Source organism: Gopherus evgoodei, chromosome 2, assembly GCF_007399415.2.
Source record: "Gopherus evgoodei ecotype Sinaloan lineage chromosome 2, rGopEvg1_v1.p, whole genome shotgun sequence".
In the NCBI taxonomy this organism is placed as follows: Eukaryota; Metazoa; Chordata; order Testudines; family Testudinidae; genus Gopherus; species Gopherus evgoodei.
The window spans coordinates 52,471,969-52,494,224 of NC_044323.1; the positions used below are offsets into that span (position 1 = coordinate 52,471,969).

At 40.3% G+C, this 22,256-nt stretch overlaps 1 protein-coding gene across 6 annotated transcripts in view; it reads right to left on the bottom strand.

The window, feature by feature from the left end:
* The window catches only part of THSD7A (thrombospondin type 1 domain containing 7A), a 586,917-nt gene that overhangs the window by 60,035 nt on the left and 504,626 nt on the right, over positions 1 to 22,256 (bottom strand). For all 6 annotated transcript variants that reach the window (XM_030550674.1, XM_030550676.1, XM_030550675.1 and 3 more), the window contains 6 exons: positions 19,259 to 19,437; positions 15,647 to 15,652; positions 14,810 to 14,943; positions 7,316 to 7,469; positions 5,987 to 6,128; positions 4,943 to 5,058 (listed from right to left, as the gene is read on the bottom strand). In XM_030550674.1, the coding sequence (XP_030406534.1) occupies positions 4,943 to 5,058; positions 5,987 to 6,128; positions 7,316 to 7,469; positions 14,810 to 14,943; positions 15,647 to 15,652; positions 19,259 to 19,437 (731 nt within the window). The remainder of the gene's footprint in view (positions 1 to 4,942; positions 5,059 to 5,986; positions 6,129 to 7,315; positions 7,470 to 14,809; positions 14,944 to 15,646; positions 15,653 to 19,258; positions 19,438 to 22,256) is intronic.

A 22,256-nucleotide genomic window follows, 5' to 3' on the forward strand; every position in this document is an offset into this window, starting at 1 on the left:
GAATTTGAACTAATCACATTGGATTAAATATTTAATAATTATTAAAGAGAAAGAAAACTTCAGAATATATTGGCCTCACTGGGGCCCCAATTCAGAAGAGCACTTAAGCTTGTGCTTAACTCCCAAGTTAATGCTTAAATCCCATATTCTCCAGGGGGATTTAAGCAAGTGCTTAAACACACTTCAAAAACAGGGACGATTTCCTGAATCAGGGCCCAAAAATGGCAGAATACAGCTCTGTAATTTTAATTAATAGATTTGCCAAAATTAAAAGAATAAGGAAGCAGTATTATGGAGCTACTAGATAGATAAACAGAATATAGGGGATAGTACACATCCTACAAAGCTCCAACATTAGTGAAAGGGACAGGTCCAGCATAGGGAGCAGATGTGGAATCTGACAGGAAATCGTATGAATATCAAACAGGTCTGCAACTTCCAGTTGTGACAAGGTCTTTCCTTTATTGGCACTATGCAGTGGACTGAATTTTATCTATGGCTTTCAGGTCCAGATCCACAAAGATATTTAGGAGCCTAACTTTCATTTAAATCAATGGAAGTTAACAGGCTAAATACCTTTGAGGATCTGGGCCTTGGTGACCAGAAGGCTGCAGATAGGGATCTATCCATCTGAAGCTATATGATTAAAAAACATACAGAATCTCTTTCCAAGATACCTAGACAATGTTAAAACACATTAGAATAATGACTGCAAAGGACAAGAACATAAACCCAGTAATTAGACTTTAAATGGAAATAAAAACACTCTTTCCCACTCAAACCTAGCATGGACCAGCATTTAGGCCCATTCATGAGCACTCTATAAATATACGGCACATATGATAGCTTTCTGACCCTGACATACTGGCAGGATTAGACTTACATGTGTGGTGTCATTTACTGAGACAAATGAGGTAGGAGACCTTTGTTCTGTTTTATGGATCAACCAATGCATTCCTAGTTTTTCTCTGTTGTACAGTGTAAACTTGATTATTCAAAGCTCTCAGGGGACACCTGAAACCCTTTTGATAATCAAGGGTTGGATAATCAGGAAACCAGGCAATAGGCTTTGAAGTCTGCTCTCAGGGTCAGCTCTTCTGAGCACAGATTTCAAAGCCCACTGAGCCGATTCCATGCAATTACAGAGAACTGGCTGGCTTCCCCAAGTCTGGCCTGCTCAGCAGGACTTCAGCAGCTGGAGAAAGAGAAGTCCTGGAGGGAAGCAAAGGGTGAACAGGAGAGGCACATCCCAGATTACAGAGTGCTGGCTGGCTTCCCCACGCCTGGTGTGCTGAAATGCTGCAGACCCAGATTTGGGGAAGCCAAATAGATCACTTTAATCAGGACTCCAACTCTCTCTCATTTATCCATTGTTCCTCTCCCTTTTCTCTGGTATAAGAAGTCCCTCTGAGCTTCCTGGCCTTGGAAACCATGGCTGACTAAGCATTTGGAAAAATATATAAACTTCCCTGATCTGGAAACTGAAATGGACACGGCCTTGTGTTGGATAACAGGTGGTTTCTGATTAGTGATTTTCAAATACTGAAGTTGTACTGAACATGTAAAAGTTAAGCATTCTGTATTCTTGACTGTACCTGGCAGGGGACAGCAGCCTGCCAGACAAACTTCCTCTGCGAACTCTGTTACTTTGTGTCCATAGACACACACCTGCATGTCTGCAAGTACATCTGTAACTCTAGAAGAGATCTTTGTCTACCCTCAGCTGGAGATTTATCGTGTGAGGCTGACCAACAGAGTCAGGGCCAGCTCCACGGTTTTTGCCACCCCATGCGTCTAGGGGGAGGGAGCCATGATTGTGATTGGCAGCACTTAGGCAGCAGCTCCACCGCACCGCTTTCTTCTTCAGCACTTCGGCGGCAGGTCCTTCCCTCTGAGAGGGAACGAGGGACCCTCCGCTGAGTTTCTGCCAAACAGCCGGACATGCTGCCCCCTTCCATGGGCTGCCCCAAGCACCTGCTTGCTGCGCTGGTGCCTGGAGCTGGCCCTGGTACTATTAAAGTAGTGAAGCTTGCTGTACGATACAGACAAAACTCGTTTTCAAATTCTTCTGATTTGTAAACGCAAGTAAATGAATAACAATAAATTCACAGGTATTTGCAGGGGGTCAGGTGGGGGCAGCATCCTGAATTAGGTGGTTTGAATTTTAAAGAGCCCAAGTAAAAGGCAGGAAGAGTTCTGCGATGTGTTAATTTTACAAAAGGCAGCAACCAAGTGATCCCCTATTAATGCTCCCTGAGAGTTTACACAGAAATATATTACTTGGAAAAGAAGCTCTGGAAATTGATTTATCCTGGCAGTAATCAGGATGATTGGATAACTTCTTTAGCCGATTGACTGAAACCAATGTCAAATCCTATAGACTGCATCAGGACAGTAACCACTGGTATAGCATCAGGATGGAATTTTAGAATTTTACTGGGCTTAAGCTTGCATCTGGATATAATGATGATAACTCTGCAGAGTGTAAGGTACAGTTTTATTGTTCTCTTGGATAATGTAATGTAGTTATAACATTTTGGCTGATGATATCGCTACTTATTAAGAATTCAGATTAGGGGTGGCTATTCTGATCTCTGTTCTCTTCATCTACCTTAAGTAAAAACAATGACAGTTACCAATTTTGATGTATCTGTAAATAAACGTAGAATGAGTTTTGTGTAACTAATGAAACTGTAATATTATTTAGACACAGAAGTCTGTCTGTTTGTAATGCACCACCACACTGCAAATACGTAAAAGGAATGAGATTAAAAAGGGTTTACTACAATGCACATAGTACATATAAAAATATAAAGAGAATACTTTTAGTCAGATTAGCAAAAAGTGCATAGTACATAAAAAAGTTTGTCATGTCTTAAATCCGACTTCTTCTGATGACTTGGAACTTCAGAGTTCACTTTCACTCCCCAGAATGAAAGGTGTTTTAAGATTCCAAGACCCTGGCTTTTTTGTTAATCAAGTAAACAGGTCTTACTCTACAGTTATCGGATTAGTCTCTGACCTTGCTGTGTCACTTCTTACATCCATAAAACGATAACAAATAGAAGGGCTTGAATGGTAAGACTGTTAGTGGATCAAGGCTTTGTATCTGCAGACTACGTGAATACTCTCTGTGGTCTTGAATTAAAAACCTAGTGGATCATTATATGCTGTCCCCCCAAAGTAGGACTATATTGTTGCAGTCACTTGTAAATGGTGGTGTTGCTGCCAGGACTTCTGGCTGGCTAGCCCCTCAAGGCCAGAAGTTTTTGAAATGGTTGCTCCGCTGCCTCCACTGTCCTCACTGTCTAACCAGCCAAATACCCACTCCTTAATTAGGGAAAAGCTGCTCAAGGCTTCTGCAGTGAGATCTCCATTTACAAAGTAACAATAATTTGCCCTGTATACTTCCCAAATTCACAGTTTGTAGAGACATAATAAATGATTAATATATATGGGATGAACTGCTACAGCTTTACAGAGAAAAAACCTATCGTTACTTATTGTTTCATGAAAGGCATTCATTCTGTTGACATGTCCACGTGTACAGACCATAACTTAAACAATGTCTCATTATATAATACTCTATACGGTAATCTCCTAAAAATAGCTTGAGCACGAAATTCTGTCTTTTAATGCACAAGACAGCTCCCATTAACTTCAGTGGAGTTTGCTGGCAGGGATCCAAGGGCTGATTTTTTGCCCTGAGACTTTAGAAATGTAAATGGTCATATTAATAGGCCTGATCATACTCTCAAGATCCATGTGTAGAGGAAAACTTGTGTGCTCAGAAGAGAGGACATGTTAGTGCAGCATCCTTTGCTCAGAACATGTGGATTCAGGATTCCACATGGGTATTGAGTGAGTTGAGAAAGGAGTGGGTAGAACAGGAGGGACACAAATAGCACCAGCTTGACAGAATTTCTCTCAAATATAACACTGCCCAGTAGGTGTTATCTTTTCATAGCTCCCTCCACCACTGGCAACCTTCCCTTCCTTAAAGAAGAGTCCTGAGAAGCAGCTGCCAGCAAGGGAAGTCCATTGGAGAGTGGGGAAGGGATGCTGCTCAAATTGAGCTATTGTGGAGGGCACATGGTCTCTATGCATGTGATTCCAGTCTCCTGCTTTCCAGGTGATTTAATGTCTGTTCTGTTAGGGGGCTGAGGCAATCTCAGCCAGTTTCCATTGGCACAACTAGGGAGACTTCTCTGTAATGCAAACTTTGGTGTACTCTTCTCCATAGTCCTTCATGGTATGATCTGCACAGCATCAATCATTAATAGATACAGTCTCCTTTAACAGACCCATGACATGACCAAAGCAATAGTATTATCTGCCTTGAGCAGTCATTTAAAAACAGATTCATAAAACAGTTACATAAAATTAAGGTGATCCATCTGCTGAATATTACTCCCACTGAACATGCTTATGTAAGAAGCTCCACTTCCCTGTTAATGCAGCAAATTTTTCACACAGCTTGGATGTTTCTCATCTTACACAGCTGGGTACAAGAAGCTAGCACTCAGCCTGGCTGCAGAATGGCACATGACACACATTTAGCAACACACTGAATAAATGATTGATATCGGCAGCTGTTCAAGGTACTACACAGAAATCACATCAAATTGGAATGATTTGCATTCTGATTAAGATCTATTACCTTTATTCACCATGATTGATTATTGTTCCCAAATCATTTCCTTTAGCATATAATAATCAGCACCCTTTTGTGGGTGCGCACACAAGCTACCAGAGGAAATTTTATGAAGAAATCACAGGTGATGACACAGCCTCATTTCAAAGGGTACTTAACAGTTCATGAATAATGTTGAGAAACATCTGTCAGCGATGGGTTACGTGCAGGGCAGGTCAGTTAGCTCAGCATGAATTAAAGCTTTTAGGAAGAGTTTTCTTACAAAAGAAAAAGATCCCCCCCACTCACCACTTCACAATACTTCAGGTCAACTGATTTGCCATCACTGCGAACACAATCTAGCATTCTTGTTTTGATGCCATTACCACAGACTGCTTTCTCGCTGAGCTGACACGTACTCCAGTCTGGAAATAAGGATGACCATAAGGACAGCATGCCAATGAAACTGATGTCTGATGAAGCTTTGATTACTTGAATAATAGATTTAATTCAAACGGCCTAAAAATAAACCTAAGAATCAATTTTTACACATTCAAAAGCTCATGAAACCCATTAGCTAGACATATTGGAAATAACCATATTTCTGAAAAGTCAAATATTGTGTTTATCTGGATTTCTGGGGGCAAGTCTCTCTCTCTCTCTCTCTCTCTCTCTCACACACACACACACACACACACACACACACACACACACACACACACACACTTCGATGATTCAGAGAAAATGCAAGACTATCGAAGTCATATGATTCTCAAATTACACAGTTTCTCAAGAGCATTTTCTCTGAATCATCAAAGTGTTTCACTCTATTTTCACTACAGACTGTACAGATCACATTAGATAATACAAGAAAGCAGAAAGACCTATATTTTGAGTACAATGGATGCCTGTTATCCATTTTATTTCTTCGTACACACAACCCCCCTTCACTATTAACACCGTTTCAATACAAAAGGAGAGGGCCTAACTAACAAGAGAAACATCTTGGATATGGTGGCAGACAGGGGGTTATAGTTAGTTGCAGGGAGGTGTAGGGGCTTCTGCAAGGCCATAACTTAAACTCTAGGGGGAAGCAGCTGTAGCATAGCCAACTCAACTCTGCTTTACTACCTGCTGACAGCAACTTTAGCAAGACTGAGTGAAAGGGGTACCTCTAGCGTACTTCTCTTGGATCAGAAATAAAGGATCATGAGCCCTGGTTTAAAGCCAAGTGCTAATTGGGCAAACTTGACTCACACATTAATTTTTAGTTGTATGTAGAACTAAATTGTGAAAATAGGTTGAGCTCTTATATTTTTATAGCCTGTTATTAGATTGTAAGAACACTAATACCTGTCACATTGTAATCATAGTGGTAACAGTTTTTGTTCAGACTGCAAGGTTCTGTCTCAGTGGAGGTAGGACAAGCCTTTCCTTCATCTGGTTGTCTTAGGTGCTCCGCTGACCTTTCACGTACATTACTTCCATTGCAGGGCTTGAAAAGGAAAACAGAAACAATTGTTTTTGATATATTCAGTCACTTTACCTACAAACATAACAGCCTTGTAAGCATCCTTTTTACAAAATGCTAATGTAAAACAATGACATTGTACTTTGCCTAGAAGGGACTCTTTCCTTGTTACTTTATGGGAGGATTTAGTCTGCTATTTTATCTTGGTAATAATACCTAGGAATTAATAATACCTAACTACCTTGGTAATGCCTTAATAATTCCCTATCTAGTTCACATTTTATTGATACTGCCTTAAAGTAACTGAGCATCTGAACTTCCAGATTATGAGCTGACTCTCTAAAATCTGCAGTGCACCTACTCAGATGCTGAGGAAAAAACCCTATTTCCCCAAGCTTCTGAAATTGAGAACCCCATTTTTAGCCTCACTGGTTTTACCTTCACACCTGAGGCTCCAGACAGCCAACAACACAGGGCCGATGGAGTAAGCTATATTTAATTTCATCTAAGTCTTTTACTTGCTCTTTACAGATGATAATTCTCTCACTAAAGAACACCCAGGCCAAGTCTACACTATAAAATTACATTGGCATAACTACGTCACTCAGGGGTGTGTAAACTCCACATCTCTGAGCGACATAATTATAACGATCTAACCCACTGTGCAGATAGCACTATGTCGATGGAGGGCTTCTCCCATTGACATAGCTACCCGCCTCTCGCAGAGGTGGAGTACCTATGCCAGTGGGAGAAGCCCTCCCATCAGCGAAGGCAGTATCTTCACTGAAGCGTTACAGCAGCACAGCTGCAGAGTTTGAGTGTAGACCTGCCCCTACTGGTGTTTTTACAGAGCGCTATAAAGCCAGATTGAACAGGATCTAAGAAATGTGGGGTCTTCAGATATTACCAAAGCAGACTCATCTGAAATTAACCTTCCCTAAAAATGGAGGGCAACAGCTCATGAAAGTATAAGCCTTAAGAGGTGATTTCTTGAACAATTGCTTTTAATGAAGAAATGCTGACACACTGCTCTCTTGATGAGATTGTTGACAATCTGCTGTTGCCAATAATGTAGTTGACAGGAACTTATAATCATTTGCATCTGTGTCTATTGTTAAGTGTAGCATCTCTGCATAGTAACTTGAGGCTTACTTTTTAAAAATAAAATAGTCTCGAAACCTTAAATGTCAAGTTGTTAACATGTTTCTTACCAAGGAACACCTAGACCACTGGCCCCATTCAGACATAACACAGTCTTCAGGGCATGGCAATGTGCATCTTCTAGCACCAAGAGGCATCTCTTCAGGGTCACACAGGTAGTCCTCAACAGTGTCAGAAGGACCATCCACTGTGTTTTGCATGCATCTGGGAAAATATAAGGTTATACTTAAAACATATTTGCCATGGATTTCCTACAATAACTGCATCCACTACATTAACATAACATGACATTTTATCAGTTTGACCACAAGCAATATACAAACAGAAAAAACTAGAACATTTTTGATGTAACCCAAATAATGAACTATAAAATACCAATGAGAATTTGAAAAAGTCAAAATATCCCCCGTTTTTTTCTGCTGCAGACAGCAGTGCAGTATATCGGCTGAAGCTCAGGGCTAGGGGTGAGAAGCTCCTGAGTTCTAATCTTGCACAGCCATTGCCTTGCTGAGAGAATGTGCACAGATTCTCTGCATCATTTTACCCATCAGTAAACTGGAATTGCACAACTTCTTATGTCTGAGAGTTATGAAGATAATTCTGTTAATACTTATAAATCTCCTTCAAAATTCTAAGCCGTTTGGAATTGTTTCTTCGGTTACATGCCTCTTTTTTTACTGATCTCTTCAAAGCCTTTTGCTTTGCTTACATTAGCATCCAGAGTCCCCTATCAAGATGGGAGCTCAACTGTTCTTGATGCTTTACATCCAATATGGAACACAATCCTTGTTCCAAAGAATTTTCAATCTAAATAGGTCTACTCTTCCCAGCCCTCACAGCTCCTGCCAGAATAGGGGGCATGGCAAGGGTCAATTAACATAGCCTGGAGTTGAGTCACAACACAGTAGGGGAAGAGTCCATATGACCATTAAACCAGGGATGGCCTTACCATGAGGCAAAACAAGGTAGCCGCGTCAGGGCTAGCCAGACTGTGGGGTGGGCAGGGAAGGGGAGGGCAGAAGATGTCACTAGGACCCAAAGTGTAGAAAAATTGTGTCTGCTGCTGGTGCATATGTATTCTCTCTGCTCTAGATGCACAGAGATGGTGGAGTGCTGTGCTGGAGGAAGGAGGGCACAAGAAACATAACAGGCAGGCAGGAGAAAAAGTGAAGGGGAATAACAGAAAGCAGCAGGAGCTGCAGGGAGAGAGAGGAGGAGAAGCCTCTTATGTACCTCTTTAGCACCCCCAGGAGCCTGGACTGATTAACACCAGCTTCTCAGGAAGCTTCCTATTTCCTACTGCTTCCCTGAACCCACTTGAGGAGAACAGAAAGTCAACTGAAGTAGTGAAAGCCAGTTAGGCCCTTAAGACGCTGATATCTTCCCTCACTCAGGCCCTGCTACCAGCCTGCTTATTTGTCCCCTTCAATTGAGTGTTGAGAGCCACTATAGCTGGCACAGAACAGCAGTCATGAATGAAAGAAGAAAATGCCCCTCTGGGACAGCATTCAGAAAAAGCAAGCAAGCAAAGGAAACTTTTCTATCTTAGCAGGAAGGAGCTCTCCTGAGATACATAGATACAAATACTCATGGTGAGCCTTCCGGCCCCAGTGAGGATGTGAGTGGTGAGGAGATTCCTGATCTTCCAGTTAGTCAGAGTGCAGATGACCTGGCAGCTACTGCAGCAGCCATATCTCCATCTCAAATGGATCTAACCATGCACATTCCTGAAGAAAAGTGTAGATCAGAGAAGCATGTGGTGGAGGCACAGGAAACAGCTGCTGCTGAGTTTAGTTCCTTAAGTCTAGATGCTACAGGACTGTGGACCCACTTGAGCAGCAGCCTAAGGGACTTCCTTGTACGCATGGGCCACAGCAAGTGAAAAACTCCATGTTCTCCAAAGACAATAAAAATAGAAGTTTCCATGCAACACATTACTGGCGTGAAATCCCCAATGGTGACAAAATGGAGAGGCCATGGCTTATGTACTTAAAAACCCAGAATGCTGCATACTGTTTTTGTTGCAAATTCTTCCAGTCTAATGTTCCAGCCTGTCATAACTCTCCTACTCAGATCTGAACCTTAGAGTTCAGAACATGAGAAGCTAGCATGAAACCTCCAAACTTAATTACCAGCTTGGATCTGATATCGCTGCCACCAGCCAGAATTCCAGTGTCTGGCTCACTCTGGCCTCCCCAAAACCTTCCCTGGGGAACCCCAAGACTCAGATGCCCTGAGTCTCACCACGAAGGGAAATAACCCACTTCCCTTCTCCCTCTTTACCTCCTCCCAGATTTCCCCGCCCTGGGTACTCTAGGATATTCCCTGCTTCAAGTCCTTGAAACACAAGTACCGAGAGATCAATCTGCATACCCTCTGGGTGAGGGGAGAGAGAAAGTCAGGCTTAGTAAATCTAACACAAAGAGATTCTCTCTTCCCCCCTGTCTTCTTCCTCCCACCAATTCTCTGGTGAGCTGCAGACTCAATCCCCTTGAGCCCCCACTAAAAAAAAAAAATCCACAGGTCTTAAAAAGAAAGCTTTATATAAAAAGGAAGAAAAAGACATAAAAATGGTCTCTGTATCAAGGTGACAATATACAGGGTCAATTGCTTAAAAGAAAAGATGAATAAACAGCCTTAGCCAAAAAGAATACAATTTAACACATTACAGCAACTACACACATGTAAATACAAAAAAAAACCAATATAAACCTATTGTCTTACTATCCTTGTACTTACAACTTGGAAACAGAAGATTAGAAAACCTGGAGATAGAAAGATCACTCTCAGAGCCGAGAGGGTCATCGAACCAAGACAATGAACAAAGAACTCACACCCAAACTTCCCTCCATCCAGATCTGAAAAAGTCTTGTTTCCTGATTGGTCCTCTGGTCAGGTGTTTGGTTCCCTTTGTTAACCCTTTACAAGTAAGAGAAGATTAACCCTTAGCTATCTGTTTATGACACAGCCACATTTGGGTTCTACAGGAACAAAGAACTGGAAAAATCTGGCTAGAAATCTGGCATGCCACGAGAAGGCAGCAAATCACCAGAGAGCATTCCATAGGTGGAAAGAGCCTGAGATGAGACTAAAGTTAAAGGCCACCACAGATGATCAGTGTCAAAAAAAGATTGCATGACAGTCTGTCTACTGGCAAAGTGTTCTGAAAAGGCTCATTGCCATTGTGAGAATGCTTGCTACTCAAACCTAGCTCTGTGTGGCACTTCAGATCAGCTGTATGTGCCAAACAATGGAAACTTCCTTAAAATTGTGGAGCTGAGAGCTGAGTTTGATGCTGTACTCCAGGAATATCTAAGAAGAGTCACCACCCAAGAAATGTACACACAACACTACCTTGGAAAAACAATCAAAATGAGATCAGACAGTTACTGGCAACAAAAGTCAAATAGAAGATTGTGGCAGATCTAAAGTCAGCAAGATATTTATCTGTTATTCTGGATTGCACACCTGACATCATCCATATGGAACAAATGACTAATTGTGCATTTTGTAACAACAACAGAACCTAGTGAAAATGTCCCTGCAATGGTGACTGTCAGAGTTTTTTCTAGAATTTCTTGACACTGATGATACTACAGGAGCTGGTATGACAAATTTCCTTCCTAAAAAGCTGGACAATATAGGAATTGCGGTAGCTGACATGAGAGGTTAGGTCTACGATAATGGTGCCAACATGAGAGGAAAGAACAGAGGAGTGCAGACACGGATCTGAGAGTTAAACCCTCAAGCTTTTTTTGACCCATGCAGTTCTCATTCATTGAACTTCCTGGTGTGATGCAATGTCAGCTTCTAGTGAGACTGCTGATTTTTTTAACGAAATTCAAAGCATCTATGTATTTTTCTCTGCATCAACTCATCAACGGCAGATTTTGAAGCAACATCTGGGAACATCCTCTCTGACACTGAAACTGCTGAGTGCCACACGATGAGAAAGTCAAGTGGAGGTGATAAAGCCTTTCAAACACCAAATGAGGAAGATAGATGATGCCATAGTTGCCATTATGGGGGATAATGTTATGACAGGAACTGTTCGTGGAAGAACAGTGGCAGAGGGAAATGGAATCACTAGAAACATATATAACTTCAAATTTCTTTGTAGCTTAGTGTTGTGGCATGACATTTTCTTTGAAATAAATGTTGTAAGCAAGAGACTCCAAGGTGTTGACCTTGATATATCTGGAACAATGGAACAACTGGACAAAGCAAAGTCATACCTACAGTTTTACCAGTCAGATGAGGGATTCCAAAATGTTCTGAAGAGTGCACAGAAGTTGGCAGAGGAACTTCTCACTGAAGCTATTTTCCCACCCATTCAAGAATACAAGAGTCACCGAAGAAGACGACATTTTGATTGCGAGGCACAGGTTAATCCCATAAGAGACCCCAAATAACAATTTAAAGTTGAATTCTTTAACCAGGTGCTAGATTGTGCAATACAGGCAGTTGGAGAACATTTCATGAAGCTCAAGGAACACAGCAGTATATTTGGGATGTTGTATGATATTCCAAAACTCCTCACTGTAGCTGAAGACGACCTACACCACCAATGCAGGGCACTAGAGACAATGTTGACACATGATGACATGCGCAATATTGATGCGAGTAATTTAGGTGATGAACTGAAAGCCCTTTCAAGATACATTTCAGCAGGCTCAACTCCAAAGGCTGTTCTGGAATATGTGCACAAATAAGATGACCACCCTCTTACCAAATGCTTTTTTTGCTCTGCGTATACTTTAACACTTCCTGTAACAGTTGCCAGTGGAGAACGCAGCTTCTCCAAGCTGAAGTTAATAACACATCTACGCTCCACAATGACACAGGAGAGGCTGGTCGGCCTTGCAACCATCTCAATAGAGCATGAGCTGGCCACACTGTGGACCCTCAGGAAGCAGTTCAAATCTTTGCAACCAAGAAGGCATGGAAAGCACCACTTGGACTATTCAAACAGATAAAAATGACAGTGTTTACTATGCAGAGAAGAAAGGTTACATTTGCTGTTCAGGTGTTTGAAAGTTAAGTGTTACTTAAAATTTTTGAACAAGGCATTTTAAGTTGTTAGTTCTCCTTTATTGAGGTAGATAGCAGAGCAGTACCATGAGAAGAGCAGAACAGGAAGAAGACAGAATTGAGACCTTTCAAAGTTTTGGCCCAAGCAAGAGAGGATGGGGGCATCATTTGAGCTCCCCGCCTCAGGTGCCAAAATGTTGTGGGCCAGCCCTGCATTAAACCTTCACTTTCATTGCAATATTTTAAAACTATACCATTTTATTACGTTACCAAGTCCTATATGCCTGAAGATCTCATGCTGTCAGTCTGAAAACATTATTGTAAATGAACACAACCAACAGAGATACTGTATCTGAAAAAATTTGGTGGAATTAGTTATCCAATGAGAGTTAGTTGAACGGCAAAAAGGAAGGTAGTTTTTTTGTGTTCATCTCAAAGGTTTGAAATTCCTTTCTTTGGCATAAATAATATATCTTCTTCTCTAGCTTTGATGGTAGTGTGAAAAGCTGTGTACCTCTGGAGAGAGCCTAAAGCACCACCACCACCACCATCATCACATATTTCTTTTTTAAAAAAAGAATAAACTCTTGGTGGGACTTCCAAAATCTATTTTGGTTGCTGTTATATTAGAGTAAATTATGCACACTTTAATATTTGTGATAAGTGAAAACTAAAAATCTGACCTTCAAATAAATTGTTAAATTCAAAATGTGCTTCTATTTTAAACATAATCTTGTCAAATCTAGCAATTGCCAGAGTACTTGTGGTACCTTAAAGAGAATCTTTGGCAATTAATATAGCTGGTCCTCAAATAGGTTCTGTAGACTGAATTCATTAACTCCAAATGAACTGATTAACTCAAAATATTTGATCAGAAATGAACTGCCAGGAGTAGCTCTGTGAATTATTTTTCAGGGGGAAAATATGCTAAAGTCATCATTGGGATTTAAAGTTCAACCACCTGACACTCATAGAAGCAGTATAATCATAAAATATGGTCAAGGTGAATAGTCTCAGTCCATTTCCTAGTAAACAAGTATGCACCACCACAACTGGACTCAACTGACAACCTTGTTAGTAAACTTGATGAAGAGGTCAGGGATTGAATGATCATGGACACTGAACTACGCTTTTATCCTCAGAGATAGTCGCTCTGGATCAGTGTTCTAGTAAATTAAAGGGACAGTCCAGAGACTCTTGCACAGCATCATCCTGTGCTTAATGTGCTCTGTGCGCACAGGATTTCAGTCTCTGCACTGTAAATCTGGCATCTTTCACCAGAACTAAATGCAACTAAACAATTAAAAATATATCCTACTCCATGTGAATTTATAATGAAACTATCAAACTATTTAACTCCATAAGAATCATGCTGTAATCATGATACAGTCAGCTGAGCAGAATTGTTCTCCCTCTGGAGTTGATTAGTTTCCAGATTCAGGAAGTGTCTGAATTTGTTGTCAGGAGTTTGTTCTACTGTAGTGTGTCAGAAATATTACAGCCATGTTGGAAAACTGGCACTTCAAATCCAGTGTCCACACTGGCTGATTTAGCACACCTAGAGGACCGCTAGAGAAACAAAAAGGTGTTGAAAACCAGCACCAGATATAGGGCCAAATTCTCTTCTCTGATGCTGTGCCCATTTAATATGGAGCAGAGATTTTCACCCATTATTTTATGTTTAGAGCTTTCTAGACCAAAATACGTTCCAAATTTAAAATATGGTTAAGGACTTCCATAGCTTTTCTTTATCATTCCAAGAACTGTGGACACAGGATAGCTATTCCTACTGTTCTTTACTACACTGATATAGAGTTCTTTATTACTTATGTATAAAACTCAGAAATAGAAGGAGCATCACTAATGATAACATAAGACTCCCCACAGTACATTAATCTGTCTTTGGGCTGAGAAGCAAGTCTGAGGCACTGACCACCTGTGGTAAAGTTTTCTCAGGATTTTTAATTAACAGGGCTATTAACCACAAGCCCCAGCCAAATTCAAACTGGCGCAATTACATTCTGAATACCTGAATTCACTGTGTTTTCAGTTGGATGTGGCATCCTTCATCTTTTGCACCAAACTGTGCAGTATTGCTGTGCATTGTAAAATGGGTTGCCATGTTTCATCCCAGAGGTGGTTGCATTTTACTGATAAGTGAGAATTGATCTCTATATTAAATTTATAAAGAACTGGGGGATTATCTTGAAAGGCACTATATAAATGTAAGTTACAGTTTTATTTTTATAAAGTATAATTAATATTTAAAAAAATAAAAAACAGAAACAAAGGGCTAGATCCTGAACTGTGTAAACTGGTTTAGCGCCACTGAGTTCAATCTACACAGATTTACACCAGCTGAGGTTCTGGTCTAACGTTCCTTAGACAAACTTTTGTGAAAATGCCTTTGTCAAAATACTCTTCTATAGAATTTTGCTTCTTTAATCCCATCATAATTTAAAGGTGAGGGTTTCTGGTTTTGTTTTTTAAGAGAAGGATTACATTCTGTTTACCTCACTTTCCTGGTTTGCACACCTTCTCCACAGTTCTCCTTTAAGTCAACATTGGTCACTTTGCAGACGCTCCAGGGTTCTGTAACCCATATGTACTGGCTGCAGTCGCTGTGGCATGGGACCACCTCATATACCTGGAATCCACACAGAGTGTAAGTTTGCTGCACACAGTATGCAATTATGACAAGTATGCAGGAGCTGTCATTCTGACATAGCAGCAACACAAACATTATTGCTATTTTGTAAAGATTACAAATATATTTAATCTGAATACATGTACAAGTAGGTTGTGAGACAGTTGCTGTTACAATAGACATAAAACACCTCACATCAAAGCAAGGAAATGAAAAGTTAAATCCCTAACAGTATAAACTCTCTTCTGCACCAGTACGCATGCACTTTACCATTACCACTAACACACTCAACACACTCAACAGCCTTAACTTTGCTCTAATAGGGAAGCCAGCCTGCTCCTCAGTCTTTCCTTTTATGCTCTAAACTCCCTCACCTAATATTATTAGTTGTGGATGTTTGGTGTGTTTGGGGAGGGTGGATTCTAATGGTATCACTCCCTAAATTACACCAATGTATATCAGAGCATAATCTGGCCCCTCAACTTAAACTATTTTTAACTGCGAAGCCTTAAAGTTGTTATATCATGCTAAGATTGGAATGTTATATATAGACAGTCTGAGGTACATTAAAAATGGCATCCTATGTACCATCACATATATCTTTTTAAAGAACAATTACAGAAAAGGCCAAACAGTGCATACATTATAGAACTTGGTCAGGAAGCACATTATAAGGTTAGGTATCTATTTTAGAAACTCTTACCTGAGCCTGGAGCAGGTATTTGCCATGAACCCAAGGGAACAACCGAAGATAAATAGAAACACTAGTTAGTGAGTGAAACACAGATATTTGAATGGTGTACATTTAGTGCTTCGTTGGTTAAAAACAATCTTCTGTGCTCTCTACCAAAGCCTCACCACGTAGGCCAGATAAGATATAGCTTTCCCTCTTGTATCTCTACTAACACATTCCGCAGGAAGTCAGCATTTAAGAGAAAAAAATTTGTTTGCACATCACCTTGATGGAGAACTAGTGCAAATATGCTCACCTCTTCCTCACACTGTTTATAACATGTGGTTAAACTATTTTATTCTCTGCCTACCATGGGTATCAATTCTTTACAGGCTGGAGAGTTCAATTTCTCCAAGACTGAAGAAATGTCTGATATATCTGTTATCAGAAAGCTAAAGCCAACATTACTAGGTAATCTAAAGGAGAATCTCAATATGGAACTCTCTAGTTGTCAGCAGTGCACTTGTCAGCCAAGACAGAGCCCATGCCTGCGTTCCAGGTGTTAGTGGAGTTCTCTCGACAATATGACTGTCACTGATAGCAAGCACTCAGAGCTCAACATAGTCATGGACTCCATGCCTGCCTAGGTAGAGAATCACTGAAGCCGAAGAGAAGGTAGATGTTATTTTCCCCAGGAAACTGGGATCTGCCTCTAGCAGAAACTCTCTGAAAGCCAGAGAGACAATTTTTCAGTGAATTGGACCCAGAATTATCACCTGAAAACCTGCACTATAGCAGTGCAGATCATGTTATTTTTTTTAACTATAGATGCTTAGGGAGAAGAGAATAAATCTTCAAAAGTTAATTTCAATAATTTCCTGCTCCACAGGTAATTTAAGATATTTGCTTATCCATATATCACACTTTTCTCCGTGAACGAATTTGCTCTGCATACATCTCTGCCAATATCAGAATGTCATAAATAAGGATATTCAAGGAAAAAGAAATAGTGACACACCTTTTAGCCCCAAATGAGATACTTTAAGATGGAGAGAGTAGAAAAACAATTAATGGTTTTATTACATTTGCCCTTTAAATGGGACAGTTGACATGTATGGATATATTTGCAAATAATTTAAATTAGAAAATAACATCATTTATTAATGAAAATAGGTTTAGATTAAGGGCCAGATTGTGATCAGTTCCTGAGTGGACGTGCCAGAGGGAAGAGGCAAGGAGCCCTTCCCCAACCTTGCAACATGGGTGTGGAGTCCAGGCCCCACCTTTTGTAGTCACAACCCTGTGTGTGCCAGCTACTTGAAAGAGTGGGTGTTGAGAGTCGGAATCTGGCATGGAGAACTGAGCATGTTGCATTCTCTCCAAGGATGGTGTAGCTATGGGTATGTTTTCTGGGAGACAACGGTGGAAATTCCTGCTGAACCATCTCCAACTGTAGCATGGTCCTCTGCACACTGGGAGGTACCAATGGCAAAATCTAACCCTTACATTTTATATTACAAAATACTATTTACAAATGGCTATGCCTTTCATTCTGAAGTGTTGATATGATAATGTGCTAGTTTGCTCTGTTGATTTTCTTTGAGCTGCGGATCAGGTGTGGATTAAACAAATAGCCTTGGGCAGCTGTTTGGTCATTGTCACAGGATGGGTTTGTGGGATTTCCACACTTAAGGATTTACAGTGAAGTGTATTTAATATTAAGGAATACAAACTTTTAGTTTTATGGATGGCATAGCCTCTTCCCCATGTATTATCAGACTGCAATTTTATCTTTATTATAGTAATTTAATATTTGAATTTTTAGCAGCTATAAAGCTGCAGCAAATAAGATCCTAGGTTATATACCAGTAGAGGGCAGCAGTGCTATATACAAAAATGAGTTCTCTAATACAAATATAGCAACTTCTCCTCTGACATCCTGAAGATCTTATTATGAAATCTTGTGCCACATGAATATTACAAGCAGGAAGAGATTTTTTTCACAAACTTTTTCATAATTTATTCCTATTATAATGTATTTTCTGTAATTTCAAACAGATTTAATATGCTCCGCCAAACCAACACAGCCTTCATTGAAACTGGCATTTTGTGTTCCAGTGAACTATAAACATAGTTTATTAGCTATAGTTTAAACACTTTATAAACTAGAACTAATTATATACCCTTAAGTAGAAACATTAAATCAACACACCATTTCATTCTGTGTTGACAAAATGTCAATAAGATGGTATTAATAACATGCACCTTCTTCGAATATGCATGGCCAGATTTTTCCCCCCTGTGAATATTTATAGAAATGAATATGGGGCCATTTAACATGCTATCCACAAATGCAAATTAAATCAAATGCGAGATGAATATAAATCAAATTTGAAGAGAGATAAGAAAGCTGAAAAGGCAGGTTTTACTACTAAAAACTGCCCAACCAAACAACTTTACATGCAGCAGGTCTTACATGCCTGGCAAGGCCAGAACTTATTTTTAAAAACTTCTGTTGAGAGCCTCCTCCTTTGTGTCAGTGTTTTGTGTCCAGACACCTATAGTTTCATGAAACCCTAGTGAGGCACCCCTAAGATCAGTTTGGCTGACTGCTGCCCTGGGAAGGATTCTAACACCCAGGCAGCTAAACATTCAAGTTTCAGTCTCAATCAATTGTTTTTGAAACAAGTGCACCTGGAAGGCCAAAAAGCATGTGGATGCCAATTTTGGCTATAGGATGCTAAGGAGGACATAAGCATCACACTGTGGATTCTCTGAATGTTTCTGGTGTTTAGTTTTGATTTTGTTTTGTTTGTTTTTTGTGGTGGTGATGGGGGAGGTGGTGAAAAGGAAGACGGGCCAACACAATGATTTCACTGATTGCATGGAGTATCTACAAGAAAAAAAGGCAGAACTGGAGGAGTGCCCCCAGTCCCTTTAAAGGGTCTTTGGGGGGATTATTTTATTTCTTAGGCTCAGAATTATAACATTTATCAGTCTCACAAGGAGTTTGGGTCCCATGATATTTTTACAATGGAGAGCAATTTCCTCCTTAGTGAAGAAGTGGCAGTTTTTTTTAATATTTAGCTCCAGGTATTAATATTATACCAAAATATCTGCTTCAATGCACAGCTCTCATGATGATGTATTCAAATAGAGGAGGAAGAGACCGAACAGAATGAATTGATGTTCTTCATGGGCTGCTTATTTTGCATGTACTTTATCTATAATATATGGCAGCGTTTGAATTAAGGAGGGGAATTTCCTGTACTGTGTAGTTCAACCTCCCTCTCTGAATAATGAGAACTTCATCTCTTTTTCTTAAACGTACTCCTGAAGAGCTGATCTTGCAAGGTGATGAGTGTCTGCAGTTGATGGTAATCAAGGCAGAATTGGGCCTTGCAAGTTTTGGCTTTGTAATACAGCATAGTGCATGGACTTTTTAAAAAAAAATCCACAAGAGAAAAACCCTCACCCTAATTTTGCATATAAGGATTTTCTGTGCCAGTCCATATTACTCAATTCAAACAGCATGTGAAGTACATAGAAGGGAAGGATTCTTCACTGACTTTATATATGTAATACAAATTGTCAACACAGAAATAAAGGAATATATCAGCAAAGAAAAGTAACCAGATTTACCTGATTGACATGATCCAGCTTGGGGCAGGGTCTTCCACCATTGTAGGGTTTTTCACGGAGCCATTTGGACCTAACCTTTACTCCACTTCCACAGGATTTACTACAGCGAGACCAGTTGGACCATTCACTGAGCTTGCAGTCTGAAGGACATGGAATAATGCAGGCTTCTTCAATGTAACCTGAGAGAATGGAAATGAAAGCAAAATCTCTTCAGCATGTTGCTCTGCCACTTCTCTCTGGTGTCTCAGTCTAGTTTATTTCAAGCGTCCAAAGTCTGACTTGACAGAAGCGGGTGAATGCAGATATTTCTTTATCATTTGGGCTAAATTAAATTCTGCAGGAAATTGACACACACCCCCACTGATTGTGTTAAAACAACAGTGAGCATCCTCAATATTATCTGATTAGAATTTGTTCTCACTAGATTTCCACAGTCTGACGTTCTAACAGCTGCTAGAGTGTAATTGATGTTGCGTTAGTGTCATGCTGCAGAAATGATGGATAGACAGATGTGTTAAAAAATCCTGCCACACAGATGAGTTACAAACCTTTACATAGTTGCATCAAGCAAGTCTGCTGTAGTTATATGTATGTTAACAGTTTAAAAAATACTAACTCTAGGAGTATCAGAGGGTAGCCGTGTTAGTCTGGATCTGTAAATTTGCAGACCTTAAGGTGGCCATCCTGCAGCAAAAAAACTTCAGGACCAGACTTAAAAGAGAAACTGCTGAGCTTCAGTTCATCTGCAAATTTGACACCATCAGCTCAGGATTGAACAAAGACTGTGAATGGCTTGCCAACTACAGAACCAGTTTCTCCTCTCTTGGTTTTCACACCTCAACTGCTAGAACAGGGCCTCATCCTCCCTGATTGAACTGACCTCGTTATCTCTAGCTTGCTTGCTAGCACACATATATATACCTGCCCCTGGATATTTCCATTACATGCATCTGAGGAAGTGGGTATTCACCCACGAAAGCTCATGCTCCAAAACGTCTGTTAGTCTATAAGGTGCCACAGGATTCTTTGCTGCTTTAACTCTAGGAGGTGTGGACTGTCTCATTCATCTCTAAAGGGGCTAACTCAGGTGACAAATGATAATTTAAATGTCAACACTTATCTATTTCACTGCTCATCAAACCACATAAGGAAGGAGAGGGACTTTCTTATGATGATGAAATGTGCAATACATTCATTTTAATACTACAATTGAGTGGCACTTGAGATACACTTACTTTGTTTGCAGTTTGACCTATGAAGCCAAAATGGCAGAGGGGAACAGTGGAACCTATGGGACATTTAAGACCCACCAGAGCAGAAGGGGCTTGGCCTGTTCTGGATCACCTCATCCTGCTTCTAGAGGATGCAGTGAGACACTATGTGCAGACCCAAGTAAACATCAATACATTGGTCACACTTAGGTCATGTTTTCAAGTTTTCTTACAACCATGACCAAAAAAAACAAAACAACCTCCCCCCTCACAAAAAAAACCCTCTTAGAGTCTGACGTCATGTCACGTGATTCTGGGGGCCACGTGCTTTATTCCACCTCTGCCCCTAGATGCATCCAAACCCAGTGAGAGGGAGCCAAGCCTCAACAGCCAAGCAAAGCATGCTCATGATCACACTGTGAGCAACTGGACAATCTACTGTCAGTAACATTCATTTTAGCTTGTCTTGTAGGTAGAGCCGGGCTTGTGAGCAAAAAACCAACCAGACAACACACTACTTTTTTCCATTTCCAATTTGGGTCTGGATAAGAGTGACCAGAACTGCACACAATATTCCAAGCAACAGTACACTATTTATCTACATAATTGCATTGTAATATTTTAGTATTAATTTCCCTCCCATTCCTTTTGCATCGTAGCAGTTTCTTTGCTTTTTTGTCCACCTCCGCATGCTCTGACGTTAGCAACTCTGTTTAAAAAATTGAACTCTGAGTGAACTGTCTTCTGCCGAGATCTTTTCTGAAGGCAACTAACACCAAACAATTATGTGCAATATAAAAATGCAGAAACGTTTGATACATTTTATTTCCAAATGTATTTGTAGACACTTTCCAGCAATGTATGTTAAGCACAAGGCGCAGTAGAAAAAAAAACCTGTACAATTGGAATATGCACATTTTATCGGTACACTCAGATAAACTCTGAATTCTGTCTCTAGTTTTCTATCGCTTGCATCTGCTTGGAACTGCTGGCTGGTTAAATATCTATACAGAGTATGTCTTGAATTTGATCTATGTAGAACTGTCGTTCAGAGAATGTATCATCTTTAAGATGTCAACTACTTCACAGAAATGAATTATGATCTTGTTTATTAAGTAACTTTTGACACTGAACTGATTGACTGACCAAATGATTCTTTATGAAAGGCACATTGTTTTAGACATATTTTTGAAAATCGTATGATATGCAGTGGTATGGATTGCCATGCAGCAGAATGGGTGACATCGATTATGGATCACGTCTGACCTCAAAGCTCCATCCTACACTAAATGTTAATGCATAAAATCAAATTGTTAATCTTCTACAGGATGCAATGAGCACTTTAAGATGCCAAGTATCAGAGGGGTAGCCGTGTTAGTCTGGATCTGTAAAAGCAGCAAAGAATCCTGTGGCACCTTATAGACTGACAGACGTTTTGGAGCATGAGCTTTCATGGGTGAATACCCACTTGGCCGGATGCATGTAGCGGAAATTTCCAGGGGCTGGTATATATACGCAAGCAAGCTAGAGATAACGAGGTCAGTTCAATCAGGGAAGATGAGGCCCTGTTCTAGCAGTTGAGGTGTGAAAACCAAGGGAGGAGAAACTGGTTTTGTAGTTGGCAAGCCATTCACAGTCTTTGTTTAATCCTGCACTCCTACACTATAGCAGATTTTAAGGTGGCCGTCCTGCAGCAAAAAAACTTCAGGACCAGACTTCAAAGAGAAACTGCTGAGCTTCAGTTCATCTGCAAATTCGACACCATCAGCTCAGGATTACACAAAGAC